The sequence below is a fragment of the Psammomys obesus genome, unplaced genomic scaffold (genome assembly GCF_907164565.1).
Source record: "Psammomys obesus unplaced genomic scaffold, mPsaObe1.curated_primary_1811, whole genome shotgun sequence".
In the NCBI taxonomy this organism is placed as follows: domain Eukaryota; kingdom Metazoa; phylum Chordata; class Mammalia; order Rodentia; family Muridae; genus Psammomys; species Psammomys obesus.
This window is the reverse complement of record NW_026591086.1, coordinates 5,043,139-5,063,712: the sequence shown is the minus strand read 5'-3', so window position 1 is coordinate 5,063,712 and position 20,574 is coordinate 5,043,139. Positions and strand designations below refer to the sequence as shown.

At 39.7% G+C, this 20,574-nt stretch overlaps 1 protein-coding gene across 1 annotated transcript in view; it reads left to right on the top strand.

The window, feature by feature from the left end:
- Positions 1-19,433, top strand: part of Ppp2r2a (protein phosphatase 2 regulatory subunit Balpha) — a 52,787-nt gene extending 33,354 nt beyond the window's left edge. The window contains exons 4-9 of the mRNA XM_055609745.1: positions 10,113-10,278; positions 13,870-13,982; positions 14,785-14,962; positions 15,502-15,666; positions 16,523-16,692; positions 19,338-19,433. Coding sequence (XP_055465720.1) covers positions 10,113-10,278; positions 13,870-13,982; positions 14,785-14,962; positions 15,502-15,666; positions 16,523-16,692; positions 19,338-19,433 — 888 coding nt within the window. The remainder of the gene's footprint in view (positions 1-10,112; positions 10,279-13,869; positions 13,983-14,784; positions 14,963-15,501; positions 15,667-16,522; positions 16,693-19,337) is intronic.
- Positions 19,434-20,574: the final 1,141 nt, after the last annotated feature.

The following is a 20,574-nucleotide window of genomic DNA, read 5'->3' as shown; positions in this document are numbered from 1 at the left end:
TGTATGTATGTATGTATGTATGTATGTATGTATGTATGTATGTATGTGTTATGTTGTATGTATCTATCCATATGTATTTATATATGTATTTGTTTATTTGGAGACAGTGTATCATTAAATGGGACTTGGTTCCTTTCTTTATGAATAAAAATGTCAATTTGAAATAGAATAGCCAATCTCCAGAACTTTTGGCCTGCCTTCCTTCCTTCCTTCCTTCCTTCCTTCCTTCCTTCCTTCCTTCCTCTGCCTTTTGTTTAGAGTCCTTCAAAATGTAAATGTTACTTTAGAGTAAGCATTCTCTGTCCTTGAAAGACCATTTATCTATCTGTCTGTCTTATATGTATTTATGTATTTATTTGGAGACAGTGTATCATATAGCCTAGGCTAGCAATGGATATGGCAGAAAATTTGACCCTGGGTCTTCTGGTTCTGCTTTCCAAGTCCTGGAAACTATAACTGGTTTAGAGAGAAACTTCAACAATTAATTCCAATTACTGTGTTTAATAATCTCAAAGGCAAAGAGTAATATAGGCTTTCCATTCTTGGGGGTTGGGAGGACCAGTTCCTCATTGAGGTCACTGCTATTTTAAAGTGAAAGTTGTCAGCTAAAAGTTAACTTGGAATTCTTTTGCATAAGAATGAAGTAATTTCCACCTTCTGAGGTGTTAATTTGTTATTAAAGTAAAACCAGATGCAAAAAGCGCAGGAATTTAGTACAAAATGGAGCAAATGATTGCTTTTATAAGAGTTTAGTAGTTGTCAGAGTATTCTAGAATCTTTCTAAAAGGACTAGTAATAGTGATTGAAAACAGAACCTGACATACTTGAAGGAAATTGCTTAAACAGTGTAAGAATGTCAGAAACAAAGCCCGGCTGCTAGAGAGTAGTTTCAGGTTAGTGCGACTGCTCAGTGGGTCCTTCAGCCAAGCCGATGACTTCATGGCTCCATCCTCAGGACTCATGCAGAGGAAGGTGATGACAGACACCCATAGGTTCCTCCAGCTTTGTAGGAGATTGTGGCACACCTCCAGTAGAAAAAAAAAAATGAATGATGTTCTTAAAAACAACAATAACAAAAACCAGTTTCTTAATTTCTGAACTCTCTCCAAATATTCTAAATTGCTATTTTAAATAAATACTGTTCTAGGAAGAAATTAGAATAGCTAACTTTTTGGTAATGTCTCCATGATATAAAAAGGATTCTTTTTGTTTATATTCACTATTTTGAGACTTACTTAGTATAAATGTGTTTTTAAGATATAGGTTAAGCAACCATGATGATTTTTCCCCTAAAGCTTTCTCTTGTTGGTATTAATTGATAAGTTTCTACTAATTAATTAACATACTTTAAGCTTTCTCTTATGGGGATAACTTTGGGTCTGTGTCAGTGATCATGAGTGTATGCGCAAGATCTGAGGGATTCACATCTATATTGGTGAAAGTGTGTTGCTGGAAAAAGGAAAGGAACTAATATCTTTTCCTAATTTTTAGGTTAAATGTCCCAATAACAAAAGTGTATTATTTATTTTAATAGGGAAATTGAGGCACAGAAATAGAGCTTTTTTTTTTTTTTTCTTCCCCTGCGGCCATCACAACCATGGTGTGGTGAATAAATCTTCTCAGTGTATCCTGAACTAGATTAGCCATCTTCCTAATTTACTTTTACAATTTAAACCAGCTTTTGACAACAAGTTCTTTTTTGTGACAACTACAGGTTTTAGAAGGTCCCAGGGCTGCCTTTTGGTTTGTAAAGGGTTTTTGTTTCTTCTGTGGATGCTCAGCTGAGATGAACAGTTGGGAGTTGCTGGTTTGCTTCTTTTCTTTTGAGAGAAAGAGAGAGTCTTGCTGTCACTAGCTGAACGTAGCTATAAAGCAGGCTGGGCTCGAACTTCCTGCCTCTGTATCGTGAGTGATGGGGTTGAAGGTGTATGCCACTCTAGTTGCTAGTTTCTTTGTTTTTAACCAGTGTTTTGTCTATTCCATGAGATTTTCATTCTTACACATACTTTGAACATTTATTTCTACCTTGCACTCTAACCCTTTTTGTTTCTGTCTCTTCCTCTCCCCTCCCTTTTATAAACCCATATGATGCCCTATATGGCCCATGTGATGGCTGTATGTGGGGGTGGGGCCATCCACTGAACTCAGGGCAACCTACCATTGGTCACATCCTGAAAGAAAATAACTCCTTCCTCCCCAGCCTTCATCAGCTGCCAGTAGATCTTCAGCTAGGGGTGGAACCTCACAAGTCCCTTCTCCCATCCATGCTGGAAGGCTGACTGGCTGGATCCTTGTTTAAGTCTTGTGCAGGTAACCACTTCTGCTGTGAATTGACTAGTGCAACCACCTAATCTTGTCCAGAAAATATCTCACACCATTCTTTCCCAACCTCTGGCTCTTATATTCTTTCCATTTTTTTTTTCCCTGGGGTGTTTATTGAGGGTAGGGGTGGGAAGTTAAGATATTTACGCTGAACACTCACGGTCACTTAGTGCTTTGATCAGTTGCTGGTTTCTGTTAACTGCTGTCCATTGCAAAAAGAAGCTTCTCTGGCCGAGGTTGAGAGGAGAATAAATCTATGGACATAAACATTTAGAAGGCAGTTTGACAGCGTGAACATTTAGCAAAAAAACATATAGGGCCACCCCTTCCCATCTTCAGCCTATGACCTTTTCAGCCATGGACCTCTGGCCAAGTTTATAGCACCAGACACAGATAACCTCCTGTGGCACAGACCTTAAAGTCAATTACAGAGTAGTTGTGTACCTCTCTAACAGCCATTCCATGTGGTAAATGGGCATATCTTGCTTGTTAGGGTTGGTGTTGTAGCATGCAAGTTCCTGTGTTGGGTTAGAACACTGATGTCTCTTTTTCCCCAGCAGCCTGTGATATAGCATCTTTCCTCTATGGAAGCTAGTCAGTGGGGAAGTTTCTCCATCAATTCCAGATTTACTTCTTTGTCCTGCAGTCAGTCTGTGGTGTTTTGGCATTTGGATCTTTCTAGCTATGGTGGATAGCCAAGAGCAGTGAATGACAATAGCCTGTCTTGTTTTGGGTATTTCTGGAGGCGCTCTGACTAATGACCTGTAGGGAGGTAACCCAGTCCTTGGACTGAGATTTTCATTTCATAACCTATATTTTCTGGGCACAGCATTGCCCAACCACGCAGGGAATTTTCATTCAAACTCATTGCTTTAAAATTATATTGCCAAAACTTATATTTTATACAAAAAAATTATATTTTTACAAAGTAGTTGGTTCTAGAAGGCTTTTTCTTCTTTGGTGTTAAGCAGTTGAGTGGGGTTGTTTTCCTGAGTCTTTTCTCCCAGTGTTTGTCATTGATATATAGGGGCTGTTGATTTTTGTATGTTAATTTGGTATCCTGCTGCTTCATTCAAAGGACTCTTTTAGGACTTTTAGAATCAAATCATCTGCAAATAGAGATATTTTGACTTCTTCCTGTCCTGTTTGTGTTCGTTTTATTTGGTTTTCTTGTCTTTTTTAAATTTCATGTTTATTCAGGTGGTTTGCCTGAATGTATGTCTGTGTAGTTGGTGCCTGTGGAGCCCAGAAGAGGGCATTAATTAGATCTGGAACTGGAGTTACAGAGCTGGGGATTGGGCCTAGGCCCTTTAGAAGAGCAGCCAAGAGCTCTTAACCACTGAGTCCCTGTTCTACTGCCCTTGCTAAGAATTCTTCCACTGTATTGAATAGAAGTGAAGAGAGTAAACACCCTTGTCTTATTCCTGGTCTTACTGTAAATGCTTTGAGATTTTCTCACTTAATGTTGCTTATAGATTTGTCTTATATGGCCTTTATTATGTTGAGATACAGTCTTTATATTCCAGTTATCCTTAGGACTTTTAACATAAAGGAATGTTGGAATTTGTTAAAAGCCCTTTCTGTATCTATTGTGATGGCCATATGATTTCTGTCGTTCAGTCTGTTTCATAACATTTATTGATTTACAGATGTTGAACCATCCACTTCTGCATCTCTGGAATGAAATCAACTTGATGATCTGTTTGATGTATTCTTGAGTTCAGGTGGCAAGATTTTTAGGTTTGGGGTATTTTGTTTTTTTTTCCCTTCCATCAGAGTAGTTGGTCTAGGATATATTGTTGCATCTTCGGTTTTGGTGTTAAAGTGATACTAATAAAGACTTTGCTAATGTGTCCTTTTCTATTTTACGGACTACTGGAATAATTGGAGAAACACTCATGTTCTTTGAAGGTCTAGGTTGGGAAATCTTTTTTTTTCTTTTCTTTTCTTTTTTTTAATCACCTTAATAAAAAGGGTATCACTATGTAGCCTGGCTATCTATGCCTACTGAAAGGTATGTGCCACCATCGTAGCTGAAATTATAGTTATGTGTCTTAAGTTTCTATTGCTATAAAGAAGCACCATGACTCCAACAATTCTTATAAAGGAAAGCATTTAATTGGGGCTGGCTTTTAGTTTCAGAGGTTTAGTCTAGTATCTTCATGGTGAGAAGCGTGGCAGCGTGCAGGAGACATGGTGCTAGAGAAGGAGCTAAGAGTTCTGTATCCAGATGGGCCGGCAACTGGAAGAGACTGCGGCACACTTCCTCCAGCAAGGCCACAGCTACTCCACCATGGGCCTATGGGGGCTATTTTTATTCAGACTGTTAAAATATGTTTCTGGGTGTGCATGTATGTACATGTGTCATGTGCACGTGTGGAGGTCAGAGGACAGCTTGCGGTAGTCAGCTCTTTTCTTCCATTTTATTGATTTAGGAAGTTGAAATTTGATTTGGTTATCCATCTTAGAGGAAGCCTGCTTTTGCTGAGCTGTCTCAATCCCCTAATTGGCAGATTTTTGTTGTTTCGTTTTTTGTTTTCAAGACAGTTTTCTCTGTGTAGCTCTGGCTGTCTTGGATCTTGTTTTGGAGACCAGGCTGTCCTCAAACTCAGAGATCAACTTGTCTCTGCCTATGGAGCTCTCACCACACCTCATTAGTTTTTGTTTATTTGTTTGTGGTTTTTTTTTGTTGTTGTTTTAGGTTTTTCCAGATAGGGTTTCTCTGTGTAGCCTTGGCTGTCATAGACCAGGCTGGCCTTAAACTCATAGAGATCTGCTTGCCTCTGCCTCTTGAGTGCTGCGATTTCAGGTGTGTGCCACCAGACCTGGCCAGTTGGGAGATTATATTACTGTTTCAATATTACTGCTCATAATGGATGTGTTTAAATTGTTTTTCTCATCTTGGATTTGGTAGAACAGTTATATTTATTTGAAATTTTTCTTTTCTTTTAATTTGAGACAGGGTTTCTCTGGGTAACAGTTCTGGCTGTCTGGGAACTTACACTTTGACCTGGCTAGCCTCGAACTCAGAGAGATCCACCTACCTCTGCTTCCCCAAGTGCTGTGATTACAGGCGTGCGCCACCACTATCCGGCCTCTTTGAGATTTTTCTGAGTTATTGACTATATGTTTTTGTTTTGTTTTCTTTTAATGTAAGACCTAACAGTTTTCTGAATTTCATTGTTACCCACTATAATAGATTCCTTTTCATTTTTAATTTTGTTAATTTGGGTCTTTTTCTTTTGATTAGTTTGGCTAAGGGTTTGCCTATCTTGTTTTTCTTTTCAAAGAACCAGCTCTTTGGTTGGTTGGTTAATTGTATTGTTATTTTGTTATTGTTTCATTAGTTTATGCTCTGATCTTCACCATCTCTTTCCACCTGCTGACTTGTTATAACGTTTTCTAGAGTTTTAAGGTGCATTGTTGAGCAAGTTGTCTAACTTGTTAATATAGGCACCTAGAGTTATAAAACTAAGGCAACTTTAATCATATCATATAGGTTTACATAGGTTAATGTTTTTATTTTTATTTGACTCTAGAAATGTTTTTCTTTCCTTCATTTCTTAAGGATCACCTACTCATTATTCAGTGTGTTTAATCTCTGAGATTGTGTATGCTCGAGTGTCTTACTCCACTGTGGGCAGATAGAATGCCATCACTTAGTTTTGTTTTTCTGTGTTTCTTAAGACTTCCAAGCCTTTAATCTCAGCACTCAGGGAGTCAGAGGCAGCTGGATCTCTGAGTTTGAAGCCAGTTCCAAGACAGCCAAGGCTATCAAGAGAAACTCTGTCTCAACCCAGAAAAAGACTTGTTTCTTGTCTGAAATGTGATCTGTTTCAGAGATAGTTCCATGGACTGCTGAGAAAGTGTATTCTACCGTGCTTGGGTGGAATGAATGTTCTATCATGGTCTACTATGATGTCATTTAATTCTTAATGGTTTTTTTTTTTTTTTTTTGTCTGAGTGACCTGTCAATTGTGTCACCCACTACTGTTGTGCTGGGGTTAGTCTATGACTTTATTTGGGACGTGTAAGTTTAGAATCACCTTGTCCACTTGATGAATTGTCATTGTGAAGTGGCCTTTATCTTTCTCACTGGTTTGAAGTCTGTATTTATCAGCTGTAGTGCCACCTGCTTGCTTCTTATGTCTAAATGATTAGAACACTTTTTCTACCCTAAGGCTGTCGTGGGGGTGAGTTGCATTTCTTGGGGTCAACAAACAGATGGCACTTGGGTTTTTTTGATCCACTCATAATCTGTGACTTTTGAAACGAGAATTGAGATCATTAATATTCAGAGTAGTTATTAAAGAATATGTATTGGCTTCTGCCATATTGTTGCTTTTTGTAATGTTTGGTGTTTTCTTTGTCTTTTTTTATCTATTACTGTGTGTGTGTCTTATGTGTATCCATGTTTTACTTGTATATATGTGAGGGTGTTGGATTCCCTGAAACCGGAATTACAGGCCGTTGTGAGCCGCCATGTGATTTCTAGGAATTGAACCTGGGCCCCATGGAAGAGCAGCCAGTGCTCTAACCTCTGATCCATCTCTCCAGCCTGTGGTTTATTCTTTCTGTGGCCTTGTAGATGGATTTGCTTTTCTCTTCCTTAGATATCTTCTGTAAAGCTGACTTTGTGGTCATACATTGCTGTAGTCTTTTTTGTTTTTGTTTTTTGGAGTCAGGGTTTCTCTGTGTAGTCCTGGCTGGCCTGGAACTCACTCTGTAGACCAGGCTGGCCTTGATCAACCTGCCTCCACTTCTGGAGTGCTGAGGTTAAAGGTGTGTGTATACCACCACCATGCTTATTTAGTCCAATTTAATCATGGAAAATTTTTGTCCTTCTGTTATTACAGAGTCCTTTGGATGTAGTAGTATGGATTAGATTTGTTGTCTTTCAGTTGCTGTTCTTTTGTTACTGAAAGGATTTGCTATTTCATTCTTGTTGCTTTGAGTTTATTTTCTTTTTTTTTCTTTTTTTTTTTTTTTTTGTATATTTACTGTTTAAACTATGTTTTGATGAGGGAGGTTTCTTTCTGCTTGTCTGTCTGTGTCCTGAATGCCTCCTGTATCTGGACCGTCACCTGTCTCTTTCTTCACTAGTTAAATTTATTAAAGAATAGGTAAGCCCACTGAAGTCATAGTGATGAAATAAAGAAAATTCATAAGGTAGTCAACACTTGTGGTAATGAGGTAATGAGGTAACTATTCCCCAGGCCTCCACCTAAGATTCTCCTCACCAAACCCTCCTGCACCAATGGGTACAATCTTAGAAATGCTAAAGTGTAGAAGATGTAAACATGGCTGGGGTTGAACTTCTCAGTTCTGTAGTTCATTAAAATAACCAGTAAACCCAAGCTAGAATCTGAGAAATGCGTGTGTGAACAAAGGAGCATTGCTAAGTCTTTTCTGCTCCATGTGTGGTTTCCCAGCGCCACCTTTTATTCATTCTTCTGGCTGCTACAGCTCAGGTGGGAATCTTAACTGAAGGCCAGATACTAATACAAACAGGTGTTGAATAAACCACCTGTAAATTAGTTAGGGAAAATTGCCTGCAAATAGAGCTTATGGCGAAGAAAATAGATACTTGTAGTGATCAAAAGTGGCAAACTAAGAAGAATAGACTTGAAAAAGGCCATGCAAGAAAACTAAAGCTCAGAGCATTTTAAAATGCATCATAATTCTTCGAGCTTTAGGAAAGCTGGGGGTTGGTTTTGTTTTAAGCAAAACCCAGAAAAGCTGCCTTCTGACTTTGGTCTATGTTGAAGACAATGATTTCTTTATGCTTGTTCACTGTCCTGGGTCCATTATTACAGAACAGTACAGCTAAGCTCAGGTTCTCCTGTGGAGGAAAATCTCAGGGCTGGCTGCAGGCTTGCTTCAGTGTGAGCTGTCTTTTTGTTAGTGCTAGGCAATCTTGTCTGTTGCTTTGTCTTGGGAGTGAGGTGGTTCTTTGTTGTTCTGCAGCGTAGTGACATGTGATTCCTTTTATCCTTAAGATAAAATATTCTCTGATAAAATTTTCCCTTGTGGGGAGAAGGTGTTTCTTACAGGCTGAAGCTTCCAGACTTCTTGGTTTTGTTTGGGGAATTTTTAAGTTAAAATAGTATTTGCAGTAATAACTCCATTGTAGTTTTGTTTATTATTTCATATGAGGTGGGACAAATTTAGGTGGAAGATTGCCAGCATATGATATTTGAGTAATACCTTACTTAATTTGGCGTACATAGCCATGGGGACAAACACTGAGATTGACTTTGACACCAGCATCCCTTCCCCCAAGGATGGGTATGTTCTTGGTACACTCTGCAGTCTTAACAGTTTCAGCCAGCCCACTCACTGAATAACTGACTGAAAAGTCTTGATTACGCTGTTAGAAAAAAACAAAACAAAACAAAACCAACGCATGTGTTTCCAATATAATTTAACAGTTTTCTTCTAATATGGATGAGGAACAGGCTATTTTGCTAACTGTAAATATTTCACTTGATAACTTGGTTTTAATTAAAAATGATTGTCTATCCATAACAATGTTTTGTTTGTTTATTTTTGTTTTGTTTTTCCAGACAGGGTTTCTTTGTGGAACAGAGCCCTGGCTGTCCTGGACTCACTTTGTAGACCAGGCTGGCCTTTTAAGCTCACAGAGATCTGCCTGCCTCTGCTTCCCCGAGTGTTGGGATTAAAGGCGTGTACCATTACCACCAGCTTTAAAATTGTATTTTTATTTAAACTACTTTTCCAAAGGTTCTTTTTGAATAAGATTTTCAGTTTTTTTTATTCCCATGAAAGTGTTTCTAATGGTGTGATAGGTCACAGGATGAAATTGCAAGTGTGATTATAATTCTCACTTTTGCTAGACTACAGTGTTAACTGAAGTATTTCACAAGTAATGTTCATATCTAATCCCTTTACTTGAAAAGTATATATCAGCAGACTGGCACTAAGTACACGAAGCAAGCATCTGTGTGTAAGGTCCCTGGGATAAGAACTCAGAAGAGGAAGTTGTATAGCAGAGGTTATTGTGGGCATTGCTAGGGTGCTGATACATACTCTTTAAAAAATAATTTATTTATTGTGTATTTATATATTATGTATACAGTATTCTGCCTGTGTGTACGTCTGCAGGCCAGAAGAGGGCACGAGATGTCATTACTGATGGTTGTGAGCCACCATGTGGTTGCTGGGAATTGAACTCAGGACCTCTGGGAGAACAGCCAGTGCTCTTAACCTCTGAGCCATCTCTCCAGCCCGCTGATACATACTTAATAGCTAGCAAAAATATCGGTATTAGGGGTCATATGGGGTTCTTAGATTTATGAGCACTCCCTTCTTAAGGGCTTTTCAGTAGTGAAATACAGAAGGGAGGCTTCTGGAATGGCAAGGAAGATGAGCCATCACATTAGATAACAGAGCTGACAAAATGTTCTCTAGCCAGCTGTTTGTAAACACTGTCTCCTGATTTTTATATTTTTGATATCCATGATTGTGGTGTTCAGATTTCTTCTTTAACTGTATGACCATGCTACTTACCATGCAAGTTAATCAAATCAGTCTGTATTTGGTCCACTGTTTCCCTATTGAAGCTTACTATGAAGCTTCCCTATGAAGCTTACTTAGGAAATGTTTCCTTCTTGCTCTTTCTAAAGCTTTCTTACTCCTTGAAGGACTTTAAATACAGTAAGCAGGGTAATAGAATGTAAGATAGAGCTGCCTAGTGGGCTTATCCACAATTTTCAAAGTCTTTTGAGTTGATTCTCAACATAGTCCAAATATTTTTTTTTCTGTTGTAGAACAAAATCCAGTCTCATAGCAGAGGAGAATACAATGTTTACAGCACCTTCCAGAGCCATGAGCCAGAATTTGACTACTTGAAAAGCTTAGAAATAGAAGAGAAGATCAACAAAATTAGGTGGTTACCCCAGAAAAATGCTGCCCAGTTTTTATTGTCTACCAACGGTAAGTGTGCATCTTGTGCTTTCAAGTGCTCACATGAGCACATGGCCTATAGAGTATACAGCCCCTCCCTGTACGAATGTAAAGTCTACTACTTTTGTTTCTTTTATTGGTTACTTGCAACTTTCAGATTCGTGGATACCAATTTTTATTTAGGCCGATTTTTATTCCTGCCTCCTTTGGCTGATCCTGAATACTGAGTTGAATATTCCTTACCAGCAGACATAGAGCAGCACTGTCTGTCCTACAGTACTGTTGTGAATGTATAATAACCTAGTAATGTGGCATGCAGAAGCAGTGCTCAGAAGATGTTCCTTTTCTTTCCTTTCCAAACTCTGCAGAACATGATTTCTGTGCCAAGGTCATCTCTAGGAGAGAATCCTTATTCCTTGACTTCTTCTGTTAGTCTATCACTTTCTTCCCTATAAGCCACATAGCTGGAAGAAGATTCTTCCCATATTAACTGTACTGTGTAAGGAAAGTTACTAATGGGGGTTAGAGTTGTATAAGATGTTAGCCAAAATTTGAAGACCTGTATGACAAATTAAGAGTTGAATGAATGGGGCTGGAGAAATGGCTCAGTGGTTAAGAACACTGACTACCATTTCAGAGGACCCAGGTTCAGTTTCTAGCACCCAAAAAGCAGCTCACAACTGTTTGTATCTCCAGTTCCAGAGGGATCTGATACGCTCACACGAGACAACACCAATGCACGTGAATTATTTTAAAAAAAGAATTAAATAAAAGGAGTTGAATGATTTTTTTTTTCCCCCTATATGACTTGGCTCATAATTAGGACCTTGAGATTAAAGAGATGGGGGTGGTATTTGGAGCTCTGGGTGGCATGGTCCACTAAAATTTAGATTAAAACTTTTTTGAGGCAGACATGTTAGCAGAAATCTCACGTTTCCTCATCTAACTATTAAAAGAAGCAAACCTTAGCACTTACACCTTTCTATTTACAGAGTGTAGGCTCCTGACTACTTAGGGTAACACAGTGGAAGATATTTAGAGCCCACTCACACATCCTGTACTGCTGAATTTCTGGGAATGCAGTCCATAAACAGTGCTACGCTTTATTCCATGACTCTTCAGGACCCATTTTTCTCAATTAAATTTTTGTGGTAAACTGAGATACTTCAAGTAGTACTCAGACACTTTTTAAAAAAAATATCAACAATACATGGCTATACTATTTTATATATATATACTTTTAGAAGCAAATGTTCCTAGTAAGTGTGTTATATATTGTGGAGTTCATGTCTTGGAGTGTTTGGTTTTACAGTACAAGGGATTGAACCTGGGGCCTTACACATTGCAAGCTAGGAAAATACTCCACCACTAACTTGTGGTGGAGTCCACAAGTGGTGGAGTCAAGGGTGGGTCCTCCTCACACCCCCTTTTTTTGAGACAGGGTCTCACCATGTAGTCCAGGCTTACCTGGACTTGTAGAGTTCTGTCTCCCCTCTGTTTCCTGGGTATTAGGATTAAAGGCATGTGTCATAACACCGAGTTACCTTTCTCTCTCTCTCTCTTGCTATCTCTCTCTCTCTCTCTACATGGATTTTGGATAAGTTTCATATATTGGTTTTGAACTTGTTTCTGGCACAAGTCAGCCTTGAACTTGGGATCCTCCTGCTTTTCCCAGGTTGAGATTGCAAGCTTGGGCTGCAAGCTCTACTTCATGGCAGTTCATTTCATAGTTTTACTTTTTCTAAGGCCAAGTTCAAGCATAGGCTTTCAAGGGTTCAAGTACAGATAGTAGTTAAGTGAGGCCCACTGAGTGCTCAAGTCCCATTTCCCTTCCTCTCTTTGCAGACATTTAGTTACCATTCACTTGTGTATGTTCAGTACAGCTTCCATAGTTGCAAAGGTGCCACCAAATAAGCATTTCTTTTATTTGGTTTTGAGATGGGGTTATAGGTGTGAGTCACCATGCCCAAATCTGATCAGCCTTAAATTATTTAAGGCTGTTGTATTGGTCACTGTTGTATTGCTGTGAAGAGACACTGAGACCAAGGCAACCCCCCCCCCCCCCGGCAACTCTTAAAAAAGAAAACATTTAATTGGGGGTTTGCTTTATAGTTTTAGGGGTTTAATCCATTGTCATGGAAGGGAGCATGGTAGGTATGGTGTTGGAGAAGCAGTTGGCAGCTACGTCCTGATCCACAAGTGGGGGAGGGGAAGAGCCATGGGGCAGATGGACAGGGATTGCATCTGGCATGGGCTTTGGAAACCTCAAAGCCCACCCTCAGTGACGCTTTCTCTTAACAAGGCCACACCTCTTAGTCTTTTCAAGTAGTGGCACTCACTGGTGACTTAAGTGTTCAAAGATATGAGCCTCTAGGGGCCATGATTATTCGAATCACCTGATAGAACAGACTGTAAGTTTTGCTTTTGTTATTACTGACCTCTAACTAAGACACAGCTAAGTGATACTCGGTGCTGGTTGGGGGAGCTTGATGGGAAAATGCCATGCTGTTTTGATCCTGGAACAGAAAAAGGACGTTAGGGGAAACATTCAAATCTCAGGGGCGCTTTCCTTTTGGTGGTGTTGCCCGCGGTCTGACAAGTGTGCCATTGTTGCATAAGATGTTGACAGTAGAGAGACAGGGTAAAGTGTGAATACACCTATCTTTGAAACTTTCTTTAAGTCAAAACTTAATTTCAAGCTTAAAAATATTTTTAAAAAATAGGCTATTGTGTACATCCTTGAATTATATGGATTTTTGTTAAGAAGGAGTTGAGGATTTGCTTCTAATCACTGTTTTTCAGGCCCCCACTGTGTATTTAGGGAATCCCTGATGCAAGAGGAGAAAAGGCCAATTCAAAAGACTCATGCTCTGCCATCAAGGAGGGTAGTGTTCCATAAGATATTCTGGGCAGGATCCCAGGAACTGGCCTTGCCACTCCAGCTCAGTAATAGGCAGTACTGAATCGATTGTGTATTTTCAGCCTTTAATACTGAATATCGGACAAGTGTGCATTCACATACTTATGCACGTTGCTGTGTGTTTATACACATCAAACGGTTCTGAGGGTTTTTGAGAGTTAGAGGTCTGACTTGATAAAAAGACACATGGATGTGGATTCTTTTTGTTGTTGTTACGAGTAGCTTGTGCTGGGGATAGGGCTGACTCTTAATTCCAACATCTGAGCTATATAAGAGTTCTAGGAAGGAGTTCTGGTTTACAGTAAAACCTGGTCTTAAAAAAAAAAAAGCAGCAGCTAATCATGATGGACCTTTAATCCCAGCACTTGGGTATCAGGGATAGGAAGATCTTTCTTTGAGTTTGAAGACAGCCTTGTCTGTGTAGCAGAGACCTTGTCTAAAAAAAGCTGGCCTTACACATTTAATTCCAGTGCTTGGGAGGCAGTGGCAGATGTTTCTCTGTAGGTTCGAGGTCTTTGTGGGTAGTTCCAGGACAGCCAGGGTTACATAGAGAGAAACCCTGCCTCAAAAAGAAAAAAAAAAAAAAAAAGAAAATTAAAAATTCCTTTAATAAAGTATTAAATGTCATTTTTCAAATGGCTTTTCTGTCGTAATTATTTTCCTGCCATTTTTGAAGACTTTTTTTTTTATTCTTTCCCCAGATAAAACAATAAAATTATGGAAAATCAGTGAAAGAGACAAAAGACCAGAAGGCTATAACTTGAAAGAGGAAGATGGAAGGTATAGAGATCCTACTACAGTTACTACACTACGGGTAAGTACATAATGAAAACGACTCCCAATCCCAGAACAGTGGCATAGAGGAAGGTTACTAAGTTTGAGGCCAGCCTGGTCTTCAGGGTGTTTTCCTGGACAGCCAGGGCTGTATAGAGACCCTGATTTCAAAGAAGGAAAAAAAAAAAAAGCCTCTGGTTGGATTTTTGTCAATATTTGTATAGCCTGGCCCCAAGCAGATGCCATATGGCCTCTGTTTCCAGTCCTGCTGGTGACCAGTTTTTTATGAGACATTGTATCTCTCCCATTGAAACAAACAACTCCATAGAGATCTCACTGCCGCCAGAGGCAGAGCTGGGAAGCACATAGACTGTATTTTACACTATGCTGTTTACTGGTTTTGGCTTTTGGGGTTGGAGCCTTAGTTGTTGCTTAGTGAGCTTTGGAGTTCAGAAAAGTGCAAATAGCAGAACCTTAACAGTTTGTGTTGAAGATGCTAAGAATAAGAAACCTAGTTTCCTTTTTAGCCTTGTTAATTCAAAACCATAAACATTTGCTAGTTTATACCAGAGCTATGATCTGTAAATTAGTACTGTTTCTTTCTGGAGAAGAAGGTAGGCTGTTCAGATGTTTATTTTTCTTTCTTTCCAGTTCAGTGCTTAAATAGAGCCAAAATCCAACATCAGTGGCTTTAAAACAAAAACAACAACAACAACAACAAAAACCCTCTTTCTTAATTATATTCTATGTCCTGTTTTCTCAGAAGTGGAATAATGGTCTTCTGAAACTTAAGTACTTTTTAGAAGGATTTTACTTTCTGGATTTTCGTATTTTGTTGACAGGTGCCAGTGTTCAGGCCCATGGATCTGATGGTGGAGGCCAGTCCACGGAGAATATTTGCCAATGCCCACACCTATCACATCAACTCAATTTCTATCAATAGTGATTATGAAACCTACTTATCAGCGGATGATTTGCGGATTAATCTCTGGCATCTGGAAATTACAGACAGGAGTTTTAGTATCCACTTGATTTGTTTAGTTCATGTTATACCCATCAATATTAGATTAATCTAACACATACAGTCCTTTATAGTGTATTACCATCTATTAAAACTGTGAAAAAGTAAACTTAATAAGAAAATAAGTATCATATGAGCTAATCCTAAAATAGAATTTATGGAGTTCTAGAAAATTTCTTTTGTGCCTATGAAAATTTAAATTGAGTGTTTTGCTATATTTGTGTAGTATTTAAGATTATAATTACAAAAATATTCTCTTTGGAGTTGGAACATGAAACTGATGGAAAGATTTATTACTGCTCATGTGTAACAGTGCTGTTTCACAGTGCCCATAATTCAGCGAGCTGAGGCTGGAGGAGCAGGAGTTCTAGGCGAGCCTGGGCTACGTATATAGTGGGAAGTTTTACTAAAAAAGAAAAAATACAAAATGCATTTTAACATTTCTGGGATAGCTCACATAAAGGTTATGAGAAGAAATACTTAATCTTAGTTATTTGCCCTTTTCCAAGTGGAGATTCCTTAATGAAATGCCGTCTAGATATTGTGGATATCAAGCCTGCCAATATGGAAGAGCTCACAGAGGTGATAACGGCTGCAGAATTTCATCCCAACAGCTGTAACACGTTTGTGTACAGCAGCAGTAAAGGAACTATTCGGTTATGTGACATGAGGGCATCTGCGCTCTGTGACAGGCATTCTAAGTGTAAGTCTGTTTCTGCCCTTTCAGTGGTGGTCTGCTCAGACCCATCTTGAGCCTGTGTGTCTGGTACTCCACTGGAAGCACGGGGGAGTGTCTGTTGGGGATAGGGGTGCAGGTGAGCTCTCCAGCATTGGATACAAAGCTTCCTTCCTTTCTTCCCTTCTTAGTCCTCACTCTTTAACCTTTTGAACTTACCAGGAAGGTTCCCCCTCTCCCCCAGGAAAGGATTTTTGTCCTTATAAAATTTTGGGAAAACACTAGCTTTAAAATGGGTGAGGCTGGCGAGATAGATGGCTAAGCAGCTAAGAAGAGCGTGGCAGCTCACAGCTGTAGGTGGCTTCAGTTCCAGGGGATCCAACACCTTTTTCTGCCACCCTCAGACACTGCTCACACATGGTGTACTTACATACGTGCACATGTATACATACCATACACATAAGATAAAAGTAAATAAATTTACTTTTACAGAAAAAGGGGTGGTGGGGTTGTAAAAATTATTTTCTTGGCTTTGGTTACATTACAGAACTCACATATGTGCCAGTTAACAAAATCCTAGAAATGTGGCTGGGTGGGCAAGTGGTGGTCTCCAGAGTGACAGTCTAGAGACAGTGAGGTAGGTTGTACACTGAAGCAAAAGTCCGTGAGAGCCCTGTGCAGTCAGACCCCTGCCTTGTTGCAGAGCTCTGCACTTCGTAGTGATCCATCATTTTCTCAAGACTGTGAGGAAGCATGTCCCCAAAGCTGGCAGAATGTTTTTAATTTTTCTAGATTAGCCTGTGATTTTTACCTTTCTTGAATGGTGATTTTAGAAAATGATTTATCCAAGCCCACATATGAAACCTTTTCCCTGTGTTTTCAGTGTTTGAAGAACCTGAAGATCCCAGCAACAGGTCATTTTTTTCTGAAATCATCTCCTCTATTTCTGATGTAAAATTCAGCCATAGTGGTCGCTATATGATGACTAGAGACTATTTGTCAGTCAAAATTTGGGACTTGAATATGGAAAACAGGCCCGTGGAGACATACCAGGTATTTGCAGTTTGTTTCTTTTGAAGAGTGTGTACCTGTGGAAAGTATGTTCGGCTGCTTCTTACAGGGTTGTTGGAGTGGCACACAGGTCACCATTAGCTGTTCTCTCAGCCGTGAATGGGTTACTGTTGCCTGTGTAGAGTGTATATTGTCTGTTCAGGGTTGCATGTAAACTTTATTTTGTTATTCATGTAGTTCAATATTGTGTTACTTTGTATGTGGAAGTGAGAAGTGTGGGCAGGACCAGAGCTGGGGAGAACACTTAGAGGACACACTCTGGACAGTGTGGAGTAATAGTGAAGCAGAGCTTAATTAAATTTGACCTACCAAGTCATGACTTACTCCCTTTTGCTGATGAGTGTCTCAAGTTTAAAACGGCCTGGAATCTCAGCAGATAGCTTTAGGAGTTGCCTCTCCAGTGCAGAATGTAAGTTCAGGATTCTCTCTATCAGCTAGCTTCTATCCTTAACCCATAACTGACATCAGAGGCAGATCAGACTGAGGGGCAAAGTGCAGCACAGAACAAGGCAGTCAGGCCTGTGGACCAGGGTTTAGAAAGCAGTCAGATTATTCTGGAGCAGACTCAGGAAATTTGCAGTGCGTTCAGAAAAATTAGACACACACACACACACACACACACACACACACACACACACAAAACCTTCTTAGGATTCTTCACTTTCCAAACCTCGAATATGTTGCATTGAAAACAAATCAAGCTCGGTGGTGAATGTTTTTAATCCCAGCACTTGAGGAGGCAGAGGCAGGCGGATCTCTGAGTTTGGAGGATAGATAGCCAGGGCTACACAGAGATACCCTGTCTGGAAAACAAAAAACAAGGAAAACAAAATCAGAGCGAAATAGTGCTTTGTTTTCACAGTGTTAGCAACTGTTGTCTACAATAATTAGAGCTACATTTATTGTCTTCCCCATACATTGGCAGCGAGACTAGCTTCATGGTCTTCTCTTGTTCCAGGAAAGCTGCACCATTGTGCAGTGCAGAAAGTTAGTTAGGGCCTGACTTAAATGCTGCTTGACTGGTTGGTCTTCTGCCTGTAGAATCAGATTAACAATTGAGAATAGAGTCACATCATGGTAGAGCTGTTGCATTTGTATGGTTATCTTGCTGGTTTCTGTGGACTGGAGGCTATTTTTGATGTTACTTTTTCTTCTCACCAGTTCTGTCCCAACCCTACGATAGTTGAAATTCCTGGGTGTTAGAAGTTTTTACTTAATGTCATATAGACATGGCTGGAATCAGTCACTTCTATCAATTTATATCAAGTGAAGTGGACATTTACAGTGAGTTTAGGTCTCAGTGTGCAGATTCACACATGTAATCCCAGAACTCTGAAACATGAAGCAGACAGTTTGTTAGTTAGAGCCCCTAAGTTTGAGGCAGACCTGGGCAACATAAATAAAATAAAACAGAAGGTACCCACTGGTGGGTGTCATTTTTTCTTTCCAGCAAAAAGGGAATGGCTAATATATAACACTTCTTTTTCCTCCAGTCTCCGCAAATACTGAGGAATGTCTTTGTAGTTAGTACCGTCACCGTGGAAGTGTGCTATGCTTCTTGACTGCCTTTTAAATAGCATATTTACTTACTAAAGAGAGACCTGTTTGTTGGCTTTCTATATTGAATAATATAAAGCAACAGTCATATTTTAGTTAATTTATCTGTGTCTGTGCCATGTACATGCATAGCACACATGTGGGATTCTGTTCTCTCTCTCTACTATGTATATCTTGGGAATCAAACTTGGTTCATCAGGCTTTATGGCCAAGCATTGCCCACTAGCCATCTATTCACTTTTTATTGAATAATGTGGGTAAATGAAAAAGAGGAGACTGGGATGGGCAGCTGAGAAAAACCATTTTATCACTAAGCCAAAGCCTTTCTTTACTGTATATTTAACTGAAAATAATAGGCCAAAGTCAAATTTGTGCTAGGAAATTGGTACTTAAAGGGGAAGGAAGCAGCGTTCTTACCGGTAGTAGTGGGCTGAATGCTGAGAAGTGAAAATGAAATTCTGCTAAAACGTTCTTTTGTTAGTCTCTTAACTGCCGTTTTCAAATACCTTTTGACTTAGATGTTTTCTCAGTTACTATATTATTGGTGTGAAGAGACAACATACCAAAGCAGCTTACAAAGGAAAGCATTTAAGCAGGGTGGAGCCTGTGATCCCAGCACTCAGGCAGAGGCAGACAGATCTGAGTTCTAGGCCAGCCTGGTCTTGGTGGACAGGCAGGCATGGTGCTAGAGAAGAGTTTTATATGATTCACAAGCAAGAGGCACAGAGAGACAGGTCCTGGCATGGGCTTTTGAAACCTGAAAGCCCACCCTTGGGTGGCATTACCTCTTCCAAAAGGCCACACCACCATATCCGTTCTACACCAACTGTGGACCATTCAAATATGTGAACCTATGGGGAGGGCTGTGCATCTTATCAGGGTACATTGCAATGCGCAGAAAGGTAGTTTTCCTCAGTTGTGTCACAGGAAAATATGCCTGTGTAAGAGTTTGTAAGGATTAAGAGAAGTACAATTAGAGATGTGTATGATTCTATATACACATTCTTTAAGTATATGAATTTTTAGTCTTGAGTAAAATGAAGTAAACTGAGAATGTATTTTTTCTATAGGTACATGAATACCTCAGAAGTAAACTTTGCTCACTGTATGAAAACGACTGCATATTTGACAAATTTGAATGTTGTTGGAATGGGTCTGACAGGTAAGGAAAGAAACTAGCTATTTCATCCCTCTTGTTTGTTACACTACGTAAAAATATGGCTTAAATTTTTTGACAGACGTTATGAGTCTTTCATTTTTCTTCCAGGTACTTGTGAAATAAATCTAGTAATGGATAGAGCCATAATGACAAAAAACTAAACATTGATTTTCAGAGTAAATCCAAAGCAAAAGAAATCTAGAGCAAGAAGTGATAGGTCTTAAATTATTATTTTAAAGTCTTGTTTTCCCCTTCTCCTTTATTGCTAGTCAGGTACAGTGTGTGCCTGTAGTCCCACCTACTTGGGCAGCTTGAGACCAGAGGCTTGTTTGAGCTTAGAAGTCAGAGGCCAGCCTGAGTGACACTGACTACTTTCCAGAAACATTTAAAACAAAGTAGCAACTCTCCAATGCCAGCAGTTAGTTAACAGGATAGATTTTTTTGTTTGGTTGCTACTCCACTGTTGGGAGAACTGTTCGGGCAGTAGCAGATATTTGATGCAGTGTTGTGCCTCCCTGTTTGTCAGTGCTCCGTTCACTTCACAGAAGTGATGATTTGTATGGTACTGCAAGCACTTACTGCTTGCTGTTTCAGTTAAAACAGCATGATTCTCAAGTTACGTTAGCCCATTTCTAAAGCAATTAGAGGTGCTGTGTTTGGCAGTAGTTGTGTTTTAAAAAGCTTGATAGATTCAGATTCCTTGGCGTTAGATGTTACAGAGAGCACTGGAACTTGGGATGCTTGCCTTTTATCTGCTTTGTAAGTTATAATTACCTGAGTTTACATGAGGCCCAATACTAGGCTGGCCACACTGTTCATCGGCCTGCAGTGATATCACTGCTAATCTTGAAGCCAGGAAGGACAGATGTGAAGAGAACATACTGGAGTGTAAGTGTGGCAAGTTGCCCAGCCAGTTTCTCCATTGTCAGCTGTGTGGCAGTTCTCGGTTCCTTCTATTATGAAGGAAGTTATTTTCAACACTGAGAACCCTTTATGATCACCTGGCATGGTGGCACACACCTGTAATCCCAGCACTTGGGAGGAAGACACAGGCAGATCTCTGTGAGTTTGAGGCCTCCCTGGTCTACAAAGCAAGTCCAGGACAGCTATGGCCTCCGAGCCAGCTTTGGTCGGTGATCCACCAGGTG